General features: G+C 43.9%; 1 protein-coding gene across 2 annotated transcripts in view; it reads left to right on the forward strand.

Moving 5' to 3' along the window:
- Window positions 1-479: 479 nt before the first annotated feature.
- ABHD13 (abhydrolase domain containing 13) overlaps window positions 480-24,571 on the forward strand; it is a 32,495-nt gene continuing 8,403 nt past the window's right edge. The window contains exons 1-2 of one of the 2 annotated variants that reach the window (XM_068113363.2): window positions 480-632; window positions 21,786-22,026. In XM_068113363.2, the coding sequence (XP_067969464.1) occupies window positions 627-632; window positions 21,786-22,026 (247 nt within the window). In that variant the 5' untranslated portion in view covers window positions 480-626. Of the gene's footprint in view, window positions 633-18,732; window positions 19,319-21,785; window positions 22,027-24,571 lie in introns of those variants that run through there. The other variant, XM_068113362.2, reaches the window with a different exon arrangement.

A 24,571-nucleotide genomic window follows, 5' to 3' on the forward strand; every position in this document is an offset into this window, starting at 1 on the left:
TGCACCATCACACAACCTTATCTCTGTGCCAGCAGAATCCTGTGCATTATGCCAAAATATTAGTTCTCTTGGACCTACTGGAGAGTCACATCAAGCTTGACTATCTATTGCTGAAAAGTATCTTCAATTCAACAACGAACAAGAAAAGTCTTCATTGATTATAACGGGTTTTATAACCCAAATGGGCACAGGCGTATGAGAATATTTATTAATTTCTAACCGTAAAATCCTGAAACATTACAACAACAAGCCTTGGTCCTCGCAAGATTGTAGAATATTACTTTACAATCTTGTTTGTGAGTCAGTAGATCTGGGCAGGAAAGCTGTGGGCAAGAGCCATTCCACAAAACAAGATCAAGACCTTTATAAGGAAGGAAAAAACTTCTGGAGTTGTTGGATTACTAGGCACAAAGTTCCAAGAGTTGAACGGGTGCATTTTCTAGTAACTGATGAAATTTGCATGTTATCAACTTTATTAAGAACTCCCCTACTTCCGTACACAGTGAACGCAACCACAGTTGTGATATGGTTGATTCCTAAGAATTCGGCGAGTCAATAAGTCATACTGAACGAAACACACAAGTTTCTTGTATACGAAGATATGCAGGCAAGATGTATACGATTATATGAAGGTAAGACAATTGCTCCATATATCGAGTAGCTTACATTTATGAAAGACAAAAGTAGTGTTAAAAGAGGTTAGATAAAATATAAAGCATGCAATCGAACTAGAACGACACTCGGTAGATCGCATACCTCCGCCAGGCTGAACAGTTTGTTTTGTATCCAACTGATAGACCGGATCTGGATTCGGACCTGAACCAAAATCTCATCGACTTGTTCTTGTCACCTAACAAGCTCGTCCACCAACTTTATCTTGATTGCGGGTGGGTCCAAATCAGTCCACAACATTTTAAAATATCATGTTACTCTTAACTTACACCCGATCTTTTCAATGGTGAAGAATCACTTAAAAATTAAATAATTATCCTATCCGAATCTATATTCAGATCTTCACCAAAATTGAATCAATTCTGCCTTGTCACACACAGAACCTGTCCAACAAGTATCGTCCAAATCCGTCCACAACTTTTTGAGATATCCTGCTATGTATCGTTTTTGGCGCTATTTCCCAATAGTGAAGAATCACTTAAAAATTAAATAATTATCCTATCGAATCCATATTCAGATCTTCACCAAAATTGAATAAATTCTGCCTTGTCACACACAGAACCTGTCCAACAAGTATCGTCCGAATCCGTCCACAACTTTTTGAGATATCCTGCTATGTATCGTTTTTGGCGCTATCTCCCAATAGTGAAGAATCACTTAAAAATTAAATAATTATCCTATCGAATCCATATTCAGATCTTCACCAAAATTGAATAAATTCTGCCTTGTCACACACAGAACCTGTCCAACAAGTATCGTCCGAATCCGTCCACAACTTTTTGAGATATCCTCCTATGTATCGTTTTTGGCGCTATCTCCCAATAGTGAAGAATCACTTAAAAATTAAATAATTATCCTATCCGAATCCATATTCAGATCTTCACCAAAATTGAATCAATTCTGCCTTGTCACACACAGAACCTGTCCAACAAGTATCGTCCGAATCCGTCCACAACTTTTTGAGATATCCTGATATGTATCGTTTTTGACGCTGTCTCCCAATAGTGAAGAATCACTTAAAAATTAAATAATTATCCTATCCGAATCCATATTCAGATCTTCACCAAAATTGAATCAATTCTGCCTTGTCATACACAGAACCTGTCCAACAAGTATCGTCCAAATCCATCCACAACTTTTTGAGATATCCTCCTATGTATCGTTTTTGGCGCTATCTCCCAATAGTGAAGAATCACTTTAAAATTAAATAATTATCCTACCCGAATCCATATTCAGATCTTCACCAGAATTGAATCAAGTCTGCCTTGTCACACACAGAACCTGTCCAACAAGTATCGTCCAAATCCCTCCACAACTTTTTGAGATATCCTGCTATGTATCGTTTTTGGCGCTATCTCCCAATAGTGAAGAATCACTTAAAAATTAAATAATTATCCTATCCGAATCCATATTCAGATCTTCACCAAAATTGAATCAATTCTGCCTTGTCACACACAGAACCTGTCCAACAAGTATCGTCCAAATCCGTCCACAACTTTTTGAGATATCCTGCTATGTATCGTTTTTGGCGCTATCTCCCAATAGTGAAGAATCACTTAAAAATTAAATAACTATTCTATCCGAATCCATATTCAGATCTTCACCAAAACTGAATCAATTCTGCCTTGTCATACACAGAACCTGTCCAACAAATATCGTCCAAATCCATCCACAACTTTTTGAGATATCCTGCTATGTATCGTTTTTGGCCCTATCTCCCAATGGTGAAGATTCACTCATAAAATTAAATAATTCTCATATGCGAATCCATATTCAGATCTTCACCAAAATCGAATCGAATCGTCCTTGTCAGACACCCAACCGGTCCACCACGTTTCGTCTAAATCCGTCCACAACCTTTTTAGATATCCTGCTATATATCGTTTTTGGCCCTATCTGCCAATCGTGAAGAATGACTTTTAAAATTCTACTAGCCGGATCCGAATTCGATCTTTACCAAAATCTCATAATTTCGACCTTGTCACATACGCTAAATCTCTGCCAAATTTCGTCCGAATCTGTCCACAACAATTTTTAGATAGATCTTGTTCACAAACAAACAAACAGACAGGGGTGAAAACATAACCTCCATCCACCTTTGGTAGCGGAGGTAATAAAAGAGCTGTTGTGTGACATAAATAGCCTGGTGTTGGGTTAGGATCTCAGGGTCTTGAGTTTGAGCCCCTGTCATTCCATTGAATTAGCACAAGTTGGGTTGACTCAGCCTGTCATCCAAAATAAGTACCAGCTTACTGTGAAGAATGAGCCATTCAAGTATCTTGCGTCGGATTGGCGACACGTCCAGGATTGTGCCCAATGTGCAACAAACTGCTGCGGCATCCCTGTGTATCTGAAGATGCAAAACAGGAGTTGGTCTTCTGTGTGACATGAAGAGCAACATTCATTCATTCACACAGTTAGCATTTGCTCAACATCAAAACTTAGGGGAAACAAAATCGTTACTCAATTTATATTCATTGAACTACCTAATTCAGATACCCCAGCTACCTGGTCTAGCTGTAATATATAGTCTGCGACACCCAGCAACATTAATCCAGCAAAAATAAATAATGTTGAGCTCACATGACATCCTCGTTGTCGAAAAGTTATGGCATGGTTTGGAATGAATATCAAATTATGATACGCCGCATAACTCGTAATGCACAAACTGAAATTGATATGAAGACATAGAATTGCAACCTTAAACATTAGTAGCTCACCTGGAACAAGTTCAGGTGAGCTTATGCGATGACGTGTTGTCAGTCAGTCAATCCGTCCGTAAACACTTGAAACTTCTTCTCCGAAACCGCTGATGGGATTGCGACCAAATTTGGCACAAATGATACGTGTTGTGTTCTGACTAAAGTTTGTTCACGGCATTTAAAAAATCGGAGTCTAAGGGGGTTTACCGGGGGTCAAAGTGGATCCAGGTTTGACCCCCCAAAATAGGTGTTTGCTTTCTTCTCAGAAACTACACAAGCAATTTCGATGAAACTTCACCACAACCTTAATCATCCGTGATGTACCAAAGATTGTTCATGGCGTTAAAATAAATCTGCCTCTTTGGGGGTTTCCGAGGGGTCAAAGTGAGTCCAGGTTTGACCCCCAAAAATAGGTATTTGCTTTTTCTTCTCTGAAACTACACACACAATTTCGATGAAACTTGACCACAACCTTCATCACCCGTGATGTACCAAAGTTTGTTCACAGCATTAAAAAAAACCTGCCACTGTAGGGGTTTATGGGGGGGTTGCCCCCCAAAATCGGTGATTGCTTTCTTCTCTGAAACTACACACACAATTCCGATGAAACTTAACCACAACCTTAATCACCCGTGATGTACCAAAGATTGTTCACGGCATTAAAAACTAGAACAATGCGACTGTGTCGCCAATATGCCTCCGCATAGTCCCACAACAGGTAGATGCCATCATTCTGCATATGTATGGGTAGGGGATCATGTTCGTGAAGTTTTGTGTTGATCGCATAAGGTTCGTTTTACTATCCAAGATGGCTGCCAAACCACGTGACCTATGAAATCATAATTTTCAAACTATATGCAACAGTGCTGTTATATGATATTTGTAAAAGTTTGCATCAATAGGTTTAGCGGTTTCAGAGATATAATTATTAAATATTTTCCTTCAATCCAAAATGGCTGCCAAACCATGTGACCTATGATGTCATAAATTTAATATTTCAATACAAATGGGTCATAGATAATGTGCATGCAATTTCAGATTTTTAGGATAAGGAATTAGATTAAAACATTTTTGGCTGGTATACCACTTCACGTATGATATCATCATTATCATGCTTTTGTTCCCCATTGGGAGTACTTGACAATGTACCAAGTTTCCAATTTTTCCATTCAGCGGTTTTCGAGAAATACTTTTTTAATTATTTGCTTTTAATCCAAGATGGCTACCATACCACGTGACCTATGACGTCACAATTATCATAAAAACATTCTGCATGGGTGTCACTCCTACACTGAAAGTTTGGTCTCAATCAGACATATGGTTGCTGAGAAAAACGAGGTTTAGCCCGTACGGACGGACGGAAGGACGGACAGACAACCCGAAAACATAATGTCTCCGGCGACTTTGTCGGCGGAGGCAGAAAAATCTGCCTCTTTGGGGGTCTACGCGGGGGTCAAAGTGGGTCAATCAACGTTGTGGTGACAACTATAGATTGCTTCATTTGATTATGATTAATGAGTTCCTGGTACAAGTAAGTATACCAAGTTGTGTTTCATTACCAATCAGCTTGTAGAGCATTCGCAAAGGGGCTTAAGCACTCAAGCAAGCACTCTGATGAAGCCGTTGAAAAGGAACAGCTGGCTTAATAAAGTCATCATCCAAATAAAGGCGTGCTTCGAGATGCAGCACCCTCCTGTAAAAGTGTCATCACGGCGATTGTTTAGTTAAACTTGAATCCCGTCGAAAATCGAGCCAGGTGAGCACTCGACCTTACATACAAAGTGTCCCAATAAAATGTATACAGACTTTAACATTTAAGAAAAAATAAATAGCAGAGTTTGCGTCATGTTGAGTGTTACTTTTACTTTAGGGAATGAATGATTGCACGTCATGTCAGCTGTTAGTGTTACCCACAAGGCAGTGCGAACGACAATATGCTATAGTTTTCGATGCACAGTATATAGTATTTAATGTATGTAGACGTTTTATTGAGACACCCTGTAGTTTCGCTTATTTTGTCGATATATGTAGGTATATAGCTATCTCTGTAATAATTTAACTTCAATGGGTAAAAGCTTTACGGTTGTAATTAGCCCGTCCCGTGCACAGCAGGAGGCGGCGTTAAAAAATCACGTATGTGCGCGTGTGTGTGTATCTCTGTCTGTGCGTGCCTGTGTGTGTGTGTGTGTGCCTGTGTTTGACTGTGTTTGTGTGTGTGCGCGCGTGCGTGCGTGTGTGCGCGTGCGTGCGTGCATGTCTCTGTGGGTGTGTGTATGTGCATGTGTGTGTGTGTCTATGGCTCTGTGTCTATGTCTCTGTGCGTGTGCCTGCCTGTGTGTGCCTGTGTTTGTGTGTGTGTGCCTCTATGACCTGTGTGTGTGCCTCTGTGACCTGTGTGTGTGTGTGTGTGTGTGTGTGACTGTGTATTTGTGTGTGTGTGCCTGTGCGGGTGTGTGCGCACCTATGTTTGTGTGTGTGTGTGTGTGTGCGCATCTGTGTGTGCATGTGTTTGTCTGTTTGTGTGTGTGTGTGTGTGTCTGCCTGTGTGTGTCTGCCTGTGTGTGTCTGCCTGTGTGTGTGTGTGTGTGTGTGTTTGTGTGTGTGCCTGTGTGTCTGTGTTTGAGTGTGTGTGTGTGCCTGTGTGTGTGTGTGTGTGTGTGTATCTCTGTCTGTGCATGCCTGTGTGTGTGTGCCTGTGTTTGACTGTGTTTGTTTGTGTGTGTGTGTGTGTGTGTGTGTGTGTGTGTGTGTGTGTGTGTGTGTGTGTGTGTGTGTGTGTGTGTGTGTGTGTGTGTGTGTGTGTGTGCGTAAGGCTTGTGTGCTTGTGTAAACACACACACACAGTTGAACTGCCGCTTCCGGTCTTGCCGGTGAGGTTACGTTTTTTCGCAGCTGTCCACGGTCTCCACGCTATCGAAGTTAAGTGATTGTTCCCATTTGTATTTTCGTCAAAACTGTATTTATTTTATGGTGTGTTTACTTACAGTGGGTCCTGAGGAAAATTCTCGGTGTAAATCTTTCATACTTGTATAGAAAATCGTGTTAATTCGTGTCGTGTCTTTTGAGGCCTTGTACTGTGTCCTACCTTGAGGCTTTCTTTTTCTCTCAGCGGTCCGTCGATTGTGCTCCAATAACTTTCGTTCTCTGTTTTTGTCCCAGTCTTTTCACCCCATACTTCCTTGTTTAAAATCTCAACTCAAAAAAAACAAAATAAAATAATAATATTTCCTTCTCTGTTCTTATTCATTGTTCTTATTCGTTTATTCGTTGTTCTTATTCGTTCGTTCGTTCTTCGACCACGTGTTTCTCCCCCATTTCCCCAGATAGTTTTCACTGTTAAACTTTAAAATGTTTAAACTTTCCCCTGAAGTACTGTATTCTGTCGTATATTATAACACCTTTTTCTTCTTCTTTAAAAGGTTGCTTTCGACTTGCTCACGAAATCTATTCATTCCAAAAAATTTTTCCCATCTCTTACAGTGCCTCTTTCATTCAATCCCTAAACTCACCTGCACTCCACCCCCCCCCCCCCCCCCCTCCAGCGTCCTTAAACGTATCTTTAACTCGAAGGTCACAAGAAACTCATTTTGCAATTAATGTTCGTTTCCCATTAATCGTACACTTTCGAAAATCCAATCTCACTCCTCCACTCCAAATCTTCCCCATCACCCCGCCCCTCCAAATCTTCCCCATCAACCCTCCCCTCTAAATCTTCCCCATCACCCCTCCCCTCCAAATCTTCCCCATCACCCATCCCTTTCAAATCTTCCCCATTACCCCTCCCCTCCCAAAACTTCCCCATCACTCCTCCCCTCCAAATCATCCCCATCACCCATCCCTTTGAAATCTTCCCCCTTGCCCCTCCCCTCCAAATCCTCCCCATCACCCATCCCTTTCAAATCTCCCCCCTTTCCCCTTCCCTCCTAAACTCCCCCCACACCCCTCCCCTCTGAGACTCCCCCTCACCCCTCCCCTCCTAGACTCCCCCCTCACCCCTCCCCTCCAAATCTCCCCCACCTCCCATCCCTTTCAAATCCCTCCCCTTGTCCCTTCCCTTCGAAACTCCCCCCTAACCCCTCCCCTCATAAACTCCCCCGTCGCCCCTCCCCTTCAAATCTCCCCACCCTCATTTCTTCTCCATTTCCCCCCTCACCCCTCCTCCTCAAAGCGTCCTCCCCGCTTCTTCCCCCTTCCAACTCTCACCTCCATCTCCCCCAACCTTCTGCCTCGCTCTTCCTCCTCCTCAAATAACACCTCATTGTGCCTCACCCAATCACCATCAAACCTTTTGTCCGCCCCATCCTTCCCTTTCTCTGAGCTATTCTGAAATTCCTGACACACCTTCAACAGCTCTCCCTACCTGTTCCGCCTCTTCCACATCTTACCCTACCCCTCCTCCCCCCTGTTCTGTATCCGATGCTCCTGCTTCCTCTTCATTAAAGGTATGGACCTCAAACATCCAGGGCCTTCGTTCAAACTTAACTGATCTCTTCACACAGGTTACTTCTGACAAACCAGACGTGATCTGCTTAACAGAAACTTTCCTCCTTCATGATGTCTCTGATTCCTTAGTATCTCTCCCGGGTTACGCCCTCCTCCGGTATGATAGACCTGAGCCTCGTCCTGGAGGTGGGGTTGCTATCTTTATCAAAAACTCTTTCTCACTCGCCCTGCACTGCCCTCTCTCCACCTCACCCCCAGGAATACCTCTGGCTACGGCTTCCCCTTCGCTCCCACCTCTTGTTCATATGTGTGTTATACCGTCCACCAAACAGTGATGACTACATCTACATCTCACTGTCTGATAATATGGACCAACTTCTATCAACTCATCCCAACTCTCTCTTCCTCATATGTGGTGATTTCAATTGTCACCATGCCAGTTGGCTGGGTGTGGGTACCCCTCTCACCAGCCATGGCTCCTCAGCAAAAGACTTCTGCGACTCACTGGGACTGACACAATCTGTCAATTTCCCGACCCGGATCTCAGTCAACGGAGCATCTTCTCTTCTGGACTTGGTTATGACTAACTTCCCTGAAAATGTCTGCTGCTCTTCTTCTGCTCCAATCGGATCATCTGATCTTGTGCTTGTTAAAGTGGACATCTCTCTGACCATTCTCAGGGAGCCTCCTCAGCATCGACGAGTCTGGCATTTCACTCAGGCCAACTGGCACAGTCTTCAAGCAGCCATCAATCATCTGGACTGGTCTCCCATCTCGACCACCTCTGACTTCAACTCATCCTGGGAATTCTTCCAAAGTAAATTGCTCTCTCTCATGCACAGATTTATCCCATCTCGTATTCAGTTGTCATACCCTTCCTCCCGTTCATGGTACACGGAATCTTGTGGTGAGGCTGTTGCCCAGAAACAACTTGCCTTCGTCTCCTGGAAAGTAAATCCAACAGAAGGAAATCTCATTTCCTTTCACAAAGCCGGAAACAAGTGTGTGTCCACCCTCAGGAGAGCCAGGAAACAATATCTCTCCGTTCTCAAGACCGAACTCTCTTATCTGTCTCCCTCTTCCAAATCCTGGTGGTGTCTGGTCAAATCTGTTTCTGGTGTTTGTCCCCCTCCATCCCCTCCCTTACCTCAAATGGCTACACAGATGACTTCGCACTTGAAAAAGCTGAATGCCTCAACTCTGTGTTTGCCTCTAAATCTTGTGTCCCAAACCCATCCCTCTCTGTACCCACTGTACCCAGTCGTACCCAGCTGCTCCTGGACTCGGTGTCCTTTCCTCCTGACAAGGAGGAAAAGTTTCTGTCAACCCTCGACTCTGATTCTGCAACTGGACCTGACGGCATCAGCCCACGGGTCCTAAAATCCCGTTCTTCCGCTCTTTCACTCCCTCTTTGTTCTCTTCACCCTCTCGTTTGCTCAAGGTCATCTGCCATCTGCTTGGAAATCAGCCAACATCACCTCATTACACAAAAAAGGTGCAAAAACAGATCCTAGCAACTACAGACCAATCAGCCTTCTCCCAATTATCAGCAAAGTCAAGGAATCCATCATTGCTTCGGATATGAAATCTTTCCTCTTCTCCAATGGCTTGATCTCTAATCATCAATTTGGTTTCAGACCAGGTCACTCTAATCTGGACATGCTGCTTCTGCTGTCTCAACAATGGATAGAGGTCTTCAATGCCAAACAGGAAATTAGAGCCGTCTCCCTCGGCATATCACGTGCCTTCGATACGGTTTGGCACCCCGCTCTGCTCACCAAACTCTCCTCCTTTGGTATCCATGGAAATCTCCACACATGGCTGGTGGATTTTCTCTCTAGTCATGGTCAACGTGTGGCCCTGAATGGGTTTCTCTCATCTCCTCTTCCTTTTCAGGCTGGAGTTCCCCAAGGCAGTGTTCTGGGCCCTATGCTTTTTCTGGTCTTCATTAATGATGTCTCCGACTCTCTTGAAAATCCTCTCTATCTCTTTGCTGATGACTCCACTCTCAGCCACTCCATTCCTCATCCCTCAGATCGGCAGTCTGCAGCCCCCTCACTCTCTGCAGACCTGGACAAAATCACAGACTGGGCAAACAAGTGGAACATGTCTTTCAATCCTGACAAATCTCACACTCTTACGATGTCTCTCTGAAAAGACCGACTGGACAACCCTCCCATCCACTTTCTGAATAATCCTCTCCAAGAAGTTCTGTCACTCAAGCTTTTGGGTCTCACTATCTGCCATGATCTTTCCTGGGAAACCCACATTTCAAATCTGGCCTCCAAAGCCAGTCGCCCACTGGGCATTCTCCGTCGTTGTGCGAAGTCCTTCCTTGGCACACCTGAGCTCTTCACCACATACAAGGCTTTCATCCGCAACTCAATGGAATACTGCTCTCCCCTCTGGGCTGGTGCTCCTGCCTCACACCTAGCTCGTCTTCACGCTGTTGAAACCAAAGCGTTCAGAATCATTGGAATCTCCTGTGATGAAGCTACCTCCGAGGGCCTTTCACTCACTCACCGCAGGCAGGTAGGTGGTCTTTCTGTCTTCTACCGACTCCTCTCCGGCCTTGCTCCTCCAGCTCTCTCTGGGCTCTGTCCCCCAAATATTCCTACAAGTCGAACAAGATCTGCCTGCAACCCTCTTCTGGTTAAACTGCCAAAATCAAGACTCTCTGCTCACCTTCGTTCCTCTTTTCTCCCGCCTCTGGAACAAACTCCCTCACTCTCTTCAATCCCACTCCTCCCTGCAGGTCTTTAAAACAGCTGTTCACCACCATCTCTTATCTTCCTCCATCCAAAACCTTGATCTTTTCTACCCCCACTAATTTCACCCCAAAAGCCACTTTTTTGAAATACCAACTTCTTTCCTGGAAGTCCTTGGTGTCCTTGTTTATACTTCTCTCACCCCCCCCCCCCCCTTCCTACGCCGCCTCCCCCCAATAGTCCGGCAGATATGTGAAGAATTGTGGTAGAATTGTGCCTTTGATGATACAAGCATGAAACTTGGCACACAGTTAGGGCATACCCTTACAGTGAAATTTGGATGTAGGGGCATTCCAGATTTCTCCTTGGCCCAAAATGGCGGCCATTTTACAAAATGGCGGCTAAGAAGGACATATTTACCTATTATTTCAGACTTGTCATTTGTGCTGCTATTGAAACACAATGTAATGAGCATATTATAAATTGTCATGTACATGCTATGCAATACCTTCATACTGGGTTCAAAATTGGAATCTACGGTGGCCTATAAGGGGCAGAACAAATGGTTTACCATTGCAATAGACAGGACTGGTCTAGCGGTTTAATTATTTAACTTTGCATGACTATCTGATTTCTCCTGGGTGTAATTTTGGTTCAATACCTTTATATGAACAACTTTGATGTAGCTTTATGAACTTTCCTATCATAGACTAGGTGACTATAAGGAACAATGCAAGGCTAGTGAAAAGTTACGAAAGCGAATTACTATATTTATGATAATAATGTATGTATTTCTTTTTCAGATGATAACTCGACTGCACTGCACCTTCGCTCATTGACTGTAGTAGCTACCTAGATTTGGTTCCCAATTTGTATATTGATTGGATGGTGGTGGTGGATAATGCTTAATTGACAATGGCCAACAAAAATTTCAAGCTATTAGACCCCCAAAGCCCTAGTACATCTGGAACAAACATGCCTTATCTGACAGATTGGGAGAAGTGTGTGTTATGTCAGGAGGTCACCGATGAGGCCCTTGCCTGTCCAGCTGATTCCAAGCGAACCACAGGGTCCGGATACCAAACTCTTGCAGATTATCTCCTCACCTTCAGCCAGATGGGCTGCCTGCCAAAATCTCTAGAACTGTCCCGCCTGGACGATGGTGAAGGTATCCAGTCAACCTTCCAGAGCCACAAGGCTAAGTGGCATGATTCATGCAGACTGAAATACAACAAAACTGAACTGCATCGGGCACAAAAAAGAGAAACGTCTAGTGAAGAAACCGCAAGTGTCTCAAGAAAGTACACCCGTCACAGAGTACATGTAGACCACACACAGCCACAGCCTGAAAAGTGTTTCTTTTGTGACAAACCAGCGGGTACTAATTCTCTGCGAAAAGCTTCCACCTTCGACCTCGATAAACATGTCAGGACAGCTGCCCTGAAACTAGGAGATCAGGCACTTCTTGCTAAACTGAGTGCAGGTGACCTTATAGCACAAGATGCACAGTACCACGTGAAGTGTCTGGTGTCACTTTATAACAAAGCAAGGGCCACAAGCACAACACTGAATGAACAAGATGATATCAATCACGGTATAGCACTTGGAGAGCTAGTGTCCTACATCGATGATGCCCGCACAGATGCTCTTGTGACACCAGTGTTCAAGCTGGTAGACCTAGCAAGACTATACACCACCAGGCTGGAACAGCTTGGAACAGTCTTGACCAGGCGTGTCCACTCCACCAAACTCAAAGATCGAATCATGACATATTTTCCAGACCTAGAGGAGCACATGTCCGGTCGAGATATTCTGCTTGCTTTCAACCAGGATGTTGGCTCAGCCCTTCAGAAGGCATGTGATCACGACACTGACAGTGATGGAGTTTGTCTTGCTAGAGCCGCAAATATAGTTCGTAGAGACATGTTGAAAATGAACTCAACATTTAGTGGTTCATTTGAAGCCCACTGCCAAGAACATTCGGTACCTAATTCGCTTGTATCACTAGTTTCTATGATCTTGAATGGTCCTAACATCCAAGAGCAGTCAAGCCACTCATCGGTATCAACACCTACTCTCACAATCTCACAACTCCTTATGTTCAACAGTTACTCACGCCGCAGAGAGAGTAGCAGTACTACCACGTCCACGAGGCACAGTCACAATCGGGAGACTCCCCTGCCTGTGTACCTGGGCACCCTTATCCACACAAAGACTCGAAAAAGAGACCTGGTTGATACTATGTTCAACCTGGGTCTCTCGATCTCCTATGACAGGGTGCTTAGCATCTCCACGGACTTGGAGAACAGAATCTGCCGTTTCTTCCAAAATGAGGGTACAGTTTGCCCCCCTGAGCTAAAAAGTGACCTCTTCACAACTGGGGCAGTGGATAACATTGATCATAACCCCAGTTCAACAAGTGCCCACGACTCCTTCCATGGCACTGGCATTTCACTTTTCCAGCACCCAAATAGCGATAGCCGTGGAGTTCAACGGGTAAACCCAGATGACACATCAACAACAGATGCACACCTGCCACAGTCATACACCATCGTACCTCCTGTTGTTCTGGGTAAATGTGACCCACCTGTACCCAAGCTAGCGGGTCCCAACAAAAGCAACTGCCAACTCATCCCTGAAGCAATGCAGATTGAGTATAGGTAACTGATTATTGTGTTTGAACTGTGGACAGTTATATGTGTACCTAAATAACCAAGACTTGTTAACTTGTGTGGACTTGTTTGTTCTTAATTGTGTTCATTATCTTGCATTTTGACAGGTGGCTGGAGCAGATGGAGAAGACAGTGCTATCTGACACACCACTTAAGGGAGACGAGACAGTATCATGGGCTGGATACCATGCCAGCAAGCAGTCTATTCCAGAAGAACCAGAGTGTAGTGTGGCCTTAACTTCATTGCTGCCTCTCTTCTATGACCAGGCAAAATCTGTGGCAATGATTCGTCACTCCATGGATGTCATCAAGAAAGCAATCGATATTCTGAATCCAGGTCAGATCCCTGTAATCACACTTGATCAGCCACTGTACACACTTGCCAAACAGATCCAATGGAGATGGCCAGAAACACACGGAGAAGATCACTTCGTCATGGTCTTTGGTGGACTCCATATTGAGATGGCAGCATGGAAAACCCTCGGTGACCTTCTGGATAGCAGTGGGTGGACAGGCGTTCTGATGCTTGCAGGGGTTGCTACAAGTGGTACTGGTGATTCCTTCCTGAAAGTGACCCATGTGACACGCACACGACGAGCACACCAAGTCACAGCCAGTACTCTCTATCTTCTCCTGAAGGAAGCCTACAGCCAGTACACCAGTGGACTAGATGAGGGACAGGATACGATACCACTAGATGACTGGTGCGGTGAACAAGCCAATGCAAGTCCACAGTTTCAGTTCTGGTTCCTAATTATGCAGCTAGAACTGGCAGTCCTGATCTATGTGAGATCCGTCCGTGAAGGAAACTTCCAACTGTACACTGATGCTCTGACCAAGCTTGTACCATGGTTCTTCGCCTTGGGACATACAAACTATGCCAGGTGGATCCCAGTTCACTTGCGCGACATGGTGACACTTGCAACAAAGCATCCAACTGTATACGCACAGTTTCTGGCAGGAAACTTCACCATGAAGAAGACTACACGTGCATTCTCTGCCATAGCCTTAGACCAGGCACACGAGCAAAATAATGCATTGGTGAAAGGTGATGGAGGGGCTGTAGGTCTTACGGAGAATGCTGCAGCTTTGCGCCGATGGATGGTGTCTGGTCCAGAGATGGCCAAACTGATCTATAAGTTCGAGGCCACAACAGAAAAAAGAATTAGGAAAACTGAACTAAAACACCATGAACAGACAAAGCACACGCAGGTAGCCTTTGCTCGAGATGTGAGAGCACTCACCCGTGTCATAGGAGAGATGGGGAACCCATTCTGTGACGACAGCAAAGATCTCTTGGTGCTAGACAGCAGAGACCTGGCAGACCCAGCAGTCATCAACACCCTTTACCAGATCGAGAAGCTGGGAAAAGAACAGTATGACACATATGTGAACGAGAGGCTTGTACATCAGACAAAGCCTATCACTGACCCAATAAAAAGAAACAATCTCCCTCTCTTCAGCCGACCCCCAGTCAGAGAGAAGTCAAGAACAGAGTTGAAGGTGGTATCTCTGAAGAATGACTGCGTTCTGTTCTCCAGGCTGTTTATTGCATCCCAGACACGGAATGGAGATCTTGATGAATTCTTTGCACATGAAAACCAAGCTTGTCCCCCTGCATTGTCACAAATGGGCAAAATCCGGCTTGGAACCAAGTCTGATCTGGTTGGGTGCTTAGAAGATCTGATCACCTCACGGGAAAATGATGATGTAAGCCCCCCTGTTGAAGTCATGATCCTGGATGGAGCAGCCATCGTGAACATGCTGGCACCTCGTAATGCGAAGACCTTCTCTGAGTATGCATCACTAGTATTCTTGCCATACATCACATCTCAGATACAAAATAAGAGCAGGGTTGATATTATCTGGGATGAATATTTCCCAGACAGTTTGAAAGCCGACACCAGGAAGACGAGGGGTAAAGGCACCAGGAGACGAGTTGAGCCATCTAGTTCCATCCCTCGAAACTGGCAGGCCTTCCTTCGCATAGACGAGAACAAGGTGGAGTTGTTTGACTTTCTAGCAACGAGGATAGCAAACATTGAGACTGACAAGCAAATCGTCACCACAAACCACAAAGAAGTTTTTTGTACACAGCCACGAGATGTTACTGGTCTTTCCCCGTGTAGTCACGAGGAGGCAGATACAAGGATACTACTCCATGTCCAAGATGCAGTCAGACAGGGCTATACCAAGGTGTCAATCCGCACAGTGGACACAGATGTTTTGATCCTTGCAGTGGCAGCAACTGGATATCTTGACATCGATGAACTCTGGGTTGCTTTTGGCACAGGGAAGAATTTCAGGCACTTGGCAGCTCACGAGATGGCTGTGGCACTGGGACCAAACAAGTGCCGAGGGTTGCCATTCTTCCACGCCTTCACTGGGTGTGACACCGTGTCCTGCTTCGGCGGAAGGGGGAAGAAAACAGCATGGGAAACATGGAAAGCCTATGATGAGGTCACCTCAGCTTTCTGCGCACTGGCTGCCACACCAACCATTTCAACTGCAAATGGCAACATGGATCCACTGGAGCGTTTTGTTGTTCTGCTCTACGATCGAACAAGCAGCCAGGAACATGTTAACGATGCCCGCAAGCATCTCTTCACCCAGACTGGTAGATCAATAGAGGCTATCCCACCAACGCAAGAAGCCCTCAGACAACACATCAAGAGAGCTGCCTACCAAGCCGGCTTTTGTTGGGGCCAGATGATGATTTGCGCACCTGAGCTCCCATCGCCAAGTGAATGGGGTTGGAAACAGAGTAATAACGGCTGGGGGATATATTGGACAACCCTTACAGAGGCAACTGAGGCATGCCGACAATTGATTAGATGTGGATGCAAGAAGGGTTGCAGGAAACAGTGCAAGTGTGTTAAGGCCGCACTCCAGTGCTCAGCTCTGTGTCACTGTGCAGGGGAGTGCACACGATAGTATACAGGAGGAATAACACACCTGTTACATATACACAAACATGTGGAAGACTGTTTTGTAGACTGTTTTATAGTGAAAGTCACTTCCACAGCGTTAATGTGGCATTTTCACTTCATTTCCATTGTGTTTCTGGAGTTTGCTCAAAATAGCTCAAAAAGTAATTATTTTTGTAAAGAATAAGGACCAAATAAATGTTATGTGAGTTTGTTGACATTTAATTATGATCTTACAACCTGTTTACGTGAAAAAAACATCATAGGTGTGCTTGAGCAATAAGTAAATCTAGTTTTATAGACATCGGTACTGTGTATCTTATTATCCGTAAACGGCCATTTTTAAAATGGCCGCCATTTTGTCCCTAGGAAAAGATTTGAATGCCCCTATATCCAAAAATCTTCCTAGTAGTATGCTCTATCAGTGTTCAAAATTTCATGCTTGTATCACCAAAAGCACAATTTTTTCACATATCTGCTGGGCTACAAGCCCTCTCCCTCCCACACATTCCCGATGTCGCTGCTCTCAAATGTTGTGTTTATGTGCTTCCCCTTCTCTCCCCACCTTGTCTACCACTCCCCTTTTTATATACTTTGTGTGTTTGTCTGTTTGATTTGTTTGTGTGATAAATGTTAGCTCTTTCACGAGCCTCGATTATGTATAAAAAAAGAAAAAAAAAAGGTTTGAAACCTCGAGGAAGAACGGTGCCCACCTGATGATCCATGCAGTTGGGAAACTAGTTAATTGCTTACAGGTTAAGGGTCTTACTTTCGGGAAGGGAACTATGTTTGAGGTTTACAATTTAAATAAAGTTGAATATGGGATGTTGTGAAATTAATATCATTCACAGCAATCCTTTAAATTATTTATATTTAAGTTTAGGAACAACCAATGCTGTCCAATTAATTAAATGCATTTTAAAATAAGAATTGAAAATCATAAGAGATAAAATTGTGACACACACAAAAAAAAACAAGGTGTGTGTGTGTGTGTGTGTGTGTGTGTGTGTGTGTGTGTGTGTGTGTGTGTGTGTGTGTGTGTGTGTGTGTGTGTGTGTGTGTGTGTGTGTGTGTGTGTGTGTGTGTGTGTGTGTGTGTGTGTGTGTGTGTTTGTCTGTGACCGCTGTTTCTCGACAACCACGGGTCCGATATACTTGAAACTTGCCAGGTATATTGCTGGGGACCCGAGGATGTGCCTTTTCAAGGTTTGAAATTAATCGGACAAGTACTTACCGAGCTATGGCGATTTAGCCGTTCGCCGTTCGCTTTGGCGTTGCGAATGGACCAAACCATTGCATGTAAATAGAGGGGGGGGTTCTGTGGTCGTTGCGAATGGACCAAACCATTCATGTAAATAGAGGGGGGGGTTCTGTGGTCGTTACTGCCACGTGGTTTCAAAGTTTTTTTTTGTTGTTGTTGTTTGCACGCATGTTTTTTTGCACCCACGTACGGGCACGCCCTAGGATGTTTACACACACACACCCCTACACAAATTTTTTTTTTTTTTTTTTTGGCAAGGAACGGGCACCCACGTACGGGCACGTCCGAGCTTATATATAGTACGGGCATGCCCTAGTCTATCTATAATTCCATTAATCTCTGTGTGTATGTGTGTATGTTTGTCTGTGACCGCTGTTTCTCGACAACCACGGGTCCGATATACTTTAAACTTGCCAGGTATATTGCTGGGGACCCGAGGATGTGCCTTTTCAAGGTTTCATATTAATCGGACAATTACTTACCGAGCTATGTCCAAAAAACGATTCAACCAATCAGAGAGCAGCGAGCTATCGCGTGTGCCGAACGTGGCGAACACACTCTGCCTCGGACGGCACATTTGAGAGCGTATTCATTTATTTCACGTTGGAAAACTATGTTGCCGTTAAACTATGTTTTAAAACTAATTAAAACTACTATCTATAATTCCACGGGTCCGATAAAAAACACCGTACTCGCAAGCCGTTCGCTTTGGACCAAACCATTTCATGTAAATAGAGGGGGGGGATTGTCACCACTCGCAAGCCGTTCGCTTTGGACCAAACCATTTCATGTAAATAGAGGGGGGGGATATAATTTTAGATATATATATAGTACGGGCATGCCCTAGTTGTGATAATACGGAGAAGGCAAATTAATATATTTTTCAAAAGGTCAAAGGTAAGCGTCACATAAAACCATTAATTTTAATCTAATTGACATGAAATTTTGAGAACTTTCATATTGGGTCACTGAATTGGTTCACCAATCAAAAGCTAGAAGCTGATTGTTCTTTTCAGGTCAAAGGTCAAGGTTGCATAAAATCACATTTTCACCAGATTTACCTTAACTTTAATGAATTTGCATATCAGGTCACTGAATTAATTCGCCAATCAAAATGTAGGAGTGGATTGTTTTTTTATAGATCAAAAGGTCAAAGGTCAAGGTTGCATAAAAGGGTCAATTTTCGTCCTTTTGACGTGCAATTTTAAGAATTTGCATATTGGTTACAGAATTGTTTCACCAATCAAAAGCTAGAAGCTGATTATTTTCAATATCTAAAGCTCAAAGGTGAAGGCTTCATAAAATCGTCAATTTTTATTTGGAATTTTTTTAAAATCTGTTTTCGTTAGTTTTAGACATTGGAAGAAGAAGAAGACGTCTAAATTCAAACGGATGCGACGGACTTCGCATTTTCAGATGCTTTCTAGTTTATTAAATACATTCTTTGTAATTTGCAATTCCCTCAATGTATAATCTGTGTTTATAGCTGCACTGTATTGAAGGGGTGTATCGTGAGTTGAGTATCCAATAACTCCATAAGAGTGAAGACTCTCTGTCTCTCGTTGTTCGTCCCTCTGAATGTAATTCATTTTCCGTAATAAAAGGAATCTTAAGCTGTTCGTCATTTACATGTTTTTAATGGATCTAAAAATGATTAATATTGACGAGAGAATGTGCTTTGTCGAGCTTTTCCAACCGGAAGTTTTGCACCGTGAGCTAGGCCTCAATTTGGAGCGGGTCTTGGCTAGTTTCCGTGGTGGGAAATGGCTCCGAGTTATCGATTGGTCAGTCTGATAAAGCTATTTTCTTCTTGGGCGTTGTGCGCCTGTCGACTGCTGCTGCTACCTCTGCTACTGGTCGCCTGCACGCACGGAGGTGCCGTGGCCCTCGTTCTGAGTCTTGTGTCTCTGGCAGCTGTACTGCACAAGGCACAGGTCTGAAAACCGCTCTTGGGGATGGACGACGGTGTGGGAAGGGTTCGGGACTCGGGTAGCGAAATGAGATGTGAGGGAATCACTGGGGAGATGAGGGAGAGAGCGCCAGTGATTTATATTTATGATGATTGTGCGATTGTGGTGATGGTGCGATTGTGGTGATGGTGTGATTGTGGTGATTGTGGTGATGGTGTGATTGTGGTGGTCGTGCGATTGTGGTGATGGTGTGATTGTGGTGATGTGGTGATCGTGTGATTGTGATGATTGTGCGATTGTGGTGATGGTGTGATTGTGGTGATGGTGTGATTGTGGTGATGGTGTGATTGTGGTGATGGTGTGATTGTGGTGATGTTGTGATTGTGGTGATCGTGTGATTGTGATGATTGTGCGATTGTGGTGATGGTGTGATTGTGGTGATGGTGTGATTGTGGTGATGTTGTGATTGTGGTGATGTTGTGATTGTGGTGATCGTGTGATTGTGATGATTGTGGTGATGGTGTGATTGTGGTGATGTTGTGATTGTGGTGATGTTGTGATTGTGGTGATTGTGTGATTGTGATGATGGTGCGATTGTGGTGATGGTGGATTGTGGTGATGGTGGATTGTGGTGATGGTGGATTGTGGTGATGGTGGATTGTGGTGATGTTGTGATTGTGGTGATGTTGTGATTGTGATGATGGTGCGATTGTGGTGATGGTGCGATTGTGGTGATGGTGCGATTGTGGTGATGGTGGATTTTGGTGATGGTGGATTTTGGTGATGGTGGATTGTGGTGATGGTGGATTGTGGTGATGGTGGATTGTGGTGATGGTGGATTGTGGTGATGGTGGATTGTGGTGATGGTGGATTGTGGTGATGGTGGATTGTGGTGATGGTGGATTGTGGTGATGGTGTGATTGTGGTGATGGTGGATTGTGATGATGGTGCGATTGTGGTGATGGTGCGATTGTGGTGATGGTGGATTGTGATGATGGTGGATTGTTATCATGGTGGATTGTGGTTATGGTGTGATTGTGGTGAAGGTGTGATTGTGGTGATGTTGTGATTGTGGTGAAGGTGTGATGGTGTGATTGTGGTGATAGTGTGATTGTGATGATGGTGTGATTGTGGTGATGGTGTGATTGTGGTGATGGTGTGATTGTGGTGATGTTGTGATTGTGGTGATGTTGTGATTGTGGTGATTGTGTGATTGTGATGATGGTGCGATTGTGGTGATGGTGGATTGTGGTGATGGTGGATTGTGGTGATGGTGGATTGTGGTGATGGTGGATTGTGGTGATGGTGTGATTGTGGTGAAGGTGTGATTGTGGTGATGTTGTGATTGTGGTGAAGGTGTGATTGTGGTGATGGTGTGATTGTGGTGAAGGTGTGATTGTGGTGATGTTGTGATTGTGGTGAAGGTGTGATGGTGTGATTGTGGTGATGGTGTGATTGTGATGATGGTGTGATTGTGGTGATGGTGTGATTGTGGTGATGGTGTGATTGTGGTGATGTTGTGATTGTGGTGATGTTGTGATTGTGGTGATTGTGTGATTGTGATGATGGTGCGATTGTGGTGATGGTGGATTGTGGTGATGGTGGATTGTGGTGATGGTGGATTGTGGTGATGGTGGATTGTGGTGATGGTGGATTGTGGTGATGTTGTGATTGTGGTGATGTTGTGATTGTGATGATGGTGCGATTGTGGTGATGGTGCGATTGTGGTGATGGTGCGATTGTGGTGATGGTGGATTTTGGTGATGGTGGATTTTGGTGATGGTGGATTGTGGTGATGGTGGATTGTGGTGATGGTGGATTGTGGTGATGGTGGATTGTGGTGATGGTGGATTGTGGTGATGGTGGATTGTGGTGATGGTGGATTGTGGTGATGGTGGATTGTGGTGATGGTGGATTGTGGTGATGGTGGATTGTGGTGATGGTGTGATTGTGGTGATGGTGGATTGTGATGATGGTGCGATTGTGGTGATGGTGCGATTGTGGTGATGGTGGATTGTGATGATGGTGGATTGTTATCATGGTGGATTGTGGTTATGGTGTGATTGTGGTGAAGGTGTGATTGTGGTGATGTTGTGATTGTGGTGAAGGTGTGATGGTGTGATTGTGGTGATGGTGTGATTGTGATGATGGTGTGATTGTGGTGATGGTGTGATGGTGTGATTGTGGTGATGGTGTGATTGTGATGATGGTGTGATTGTGGTGATGGTGCGATTGTGGTGATGGTGTGATTGTGGTGATGTTGTGATTGTGGTGAAGGTGTGATTGTGGTGATGGTGTGATTGTGATGATGGTGTGATTGTGGTGATGGTGTGATTGTGGTGATGGTGTGATTGTGATGATGGTGTGATTGTGGTGATGGTGCGATTGTGGTGATGGTGCGATTGTGGTGATGGTGGATTGTGGTGATGGTGGGATTGTGATTTGTAGGTTTCTGTAATGACCGACGTCTGCATTGGCTTTACCTCTCCAGGACCTCTTGCTGTACTTCCCTGAGCAGCCAGCCTCATCCCGACTCTACGTAGCTCAGCCGAGCGGCGTTCCATTTGAGTCGGTGAGCATTCGGACGAGAGATGGTGTCCGATTATCCGCTCTCTTCCTACCAGGACCTGGGCCAGGTCCCCCGAGTGCCACCCTTCTCTACTTTCATGGAAACGCAGGAAACCTGGGCCATCGGCTACCAAATGCCTTGCTAATGGCACTTAACCTCAAGGGTGTGTGATAGTTGCTTTGATATTAACTACCAGAGCATATTGATCTGTTGTGCATGGCAGAGAAAGACCTGGCAGGGTAATGTATCATTATATTATGCTGGTTTAAAGTTTGATTCATCGTTTCATTTCAGGATCTAGATTGGGAATGTCCTGACAAATAGTTTTTGTTTGTCTCGTTGCAACTGCTAGATATTCCAATTCTGTGTTTCTTAGATGGGATTAATTTATTTATTGGTAAATGTATTTCGTTTTTGTAAACAAAGTCTAGGCTTATGGAAGAGTGAGGTGATTGAGGGAAGGAAGCACTAGCCAAAAGTGGGGCAGTGGTGCAACACATGTAAGCAACAAGTGGAGATAGAAAATGAAAGGAAACGGAGCAATCTGAAAGTGAATGGGGAGAGATAGGGGTGGTGGTGGTAGTCAACACAGAGATAAAAAGACCACGGTTAGAGAGGAAGGATGACCTCAGTTGATGAAGTATGGCCAACTTGAATCTAAATTTGACTAATTAAACAAGAAAGCCGTCGTGCAGAGCATGATACTTGCAAAATCCACCCCCTCCTCTCAAAAAAAGTTGCTATGGATACATCATATTGTCCATTTTAGTAAGATTCAAATTGACCATCTTAATCAAAGTCAATCTCCAGTCATCTCCAGTCAATTGGATTAAAATTGATGATTTTCCATATGAAAATTGATGATTTTAGAAGTTGGACCTTAAGTTGATCTTTGACCGTTTGATCTTTAAAATAGTTGGTTTCCCAATTCAGTGAGGCATTGTGCACTTGCTATTTAATTTCCAAGTCAATTGGATGAAAATTGATTATTTTTCAGATGAAAATTGATGATTTTGGAACTTTGACCTTGAGTTGACCTTTCACCTTTTGACCTCAAAAATAGTTTATTTCCCAAATAAGTCACTCAATATGCAAATGATGTTCAATTTTCAAGTCATTCGGATGGAAAATGGCGATTTTATAAATTCGACCTCAAGATGACCCTTGACCTCAAAATCAATAGGCTTCTTCCTTATGACCCACTTTACCATCTGGTGAAGTTTCGTGACGATTGGTTTAAAATTGTGACCTGTAAGCGATTGACAAACAGACAAATTAACGCACAAGTCCAACCAATATACTTGAAAAAATCTTCAATTTTGCAAGCAAGAATGTATACTTCTTAAGGGGGAATATTGTTAGCAGGATCCTTTTGTGTTTGAGTTTGTTGCAAAATACAAACATGTTTTACAAAGCATTGATATGTTAGGCCCAAATTTATAGGGTTTCCACACTTGTCAAATCTGGAGTATAAAACCACCGTTTAGAGGCCATTTTTCATGTTGAATAAAAAAAGAAGAGTCTCAGCTAAGTGCATTGAGGTCATCGTAATGCTGCACTCTGACTATGGCCCAATTGACAGACCGTTAATTATGAGAGCATGCACGCAGCACGTGGTCAGTGGCAAAATGGGAAAGTCCCGTTTTCATTTAAAATCATTCAGGGATACGTTTGTTAGATTGCGGGAGTTTGTTTTGTAATGAAAAATACACAGACCTTGTTGCACAATCATACATAAACCACCAGCTGTTTTAATTTAGAGAGAATGATGAATATGGTGAAAATTTTGACTATTCTACCCCTTACAGCCCTTCACTGATCACACTATGTAGACACCGGTCAGATAAAACCTCTTTTAGAAAGTAGACACATCAATTTTGTTGCCATGCCAGAGCACCCTCTACTTCCTCCCCACACCCTCTCTTTTGTCCCTCAACCCTGCTGTTAGTGCACCTCCTCCCCCCCACTCCATCTTTCTACTGTTCCTTTTGTTCTGTTGTGTCCTGATCCTTTCAGTGTTCTAGCCCTTTCATGAGCCTCGACTCTACAAAACTAGAACAACACTCTTCGACATCACGACGTCGACCGATATACCTCCGCCCTCATTATTACATCATTATAATACTTGTACCAAGTTTGCTTTAAATCCATTCAACTGTTCACAAGTTATCACATTTTTACCTGATATGACCTCTGACCTTTGGCCTCTTGATTCCAAATTCTAATCAGTTAACCTTTACATCATTATACATACCTGTACTAAGTTTGAATTAGGTCACTTCAGCCATTCTCAAGTTAGACATATTACAGACTTTGACCTTTGACCTCTTGACCCCAAAATCGAATCAGTTCATCTTTACATCATTCTACATAACTGTACCAAATTTGGTCAAAATCCCATCACTGGTTCACAAGTTATCGCGGTAACAGGATTGTTTTTAACTAACATGACCTCGTGACCCCAAAATCTAATCAGTTAATCTTGACCTCATTATACATACCTGCCCCGAGTTTGACTAAGATCCCTTCAGCCGTTCTCAAGTTATCGCGGTAACGAAAACCTATCGCGGACGGACAGCCGGACGGACAACCTGAACACATAATGCTTCCGGCGACTTCGTCAACGCAGGCATAAAAAGAAGAACCAAAAAAACCTTAATTGAAAGAACTAATGAAACAAAATCTTTCAGCCACATATTTAAGGAGCT

Source organism: Myxine glutinosa, chromosome 4 (genome assembly GCF_964187855.1).
Source record: "Myxine glutinosa chromosome 4, kmMyxGlut1.1, whole genome shotgun sequence".
NCBI lineage: Eukaryota > Metazoa > Chordata > Myxini > Myxiniformes > Myxinidae > Myxine > Myxine glutinosa.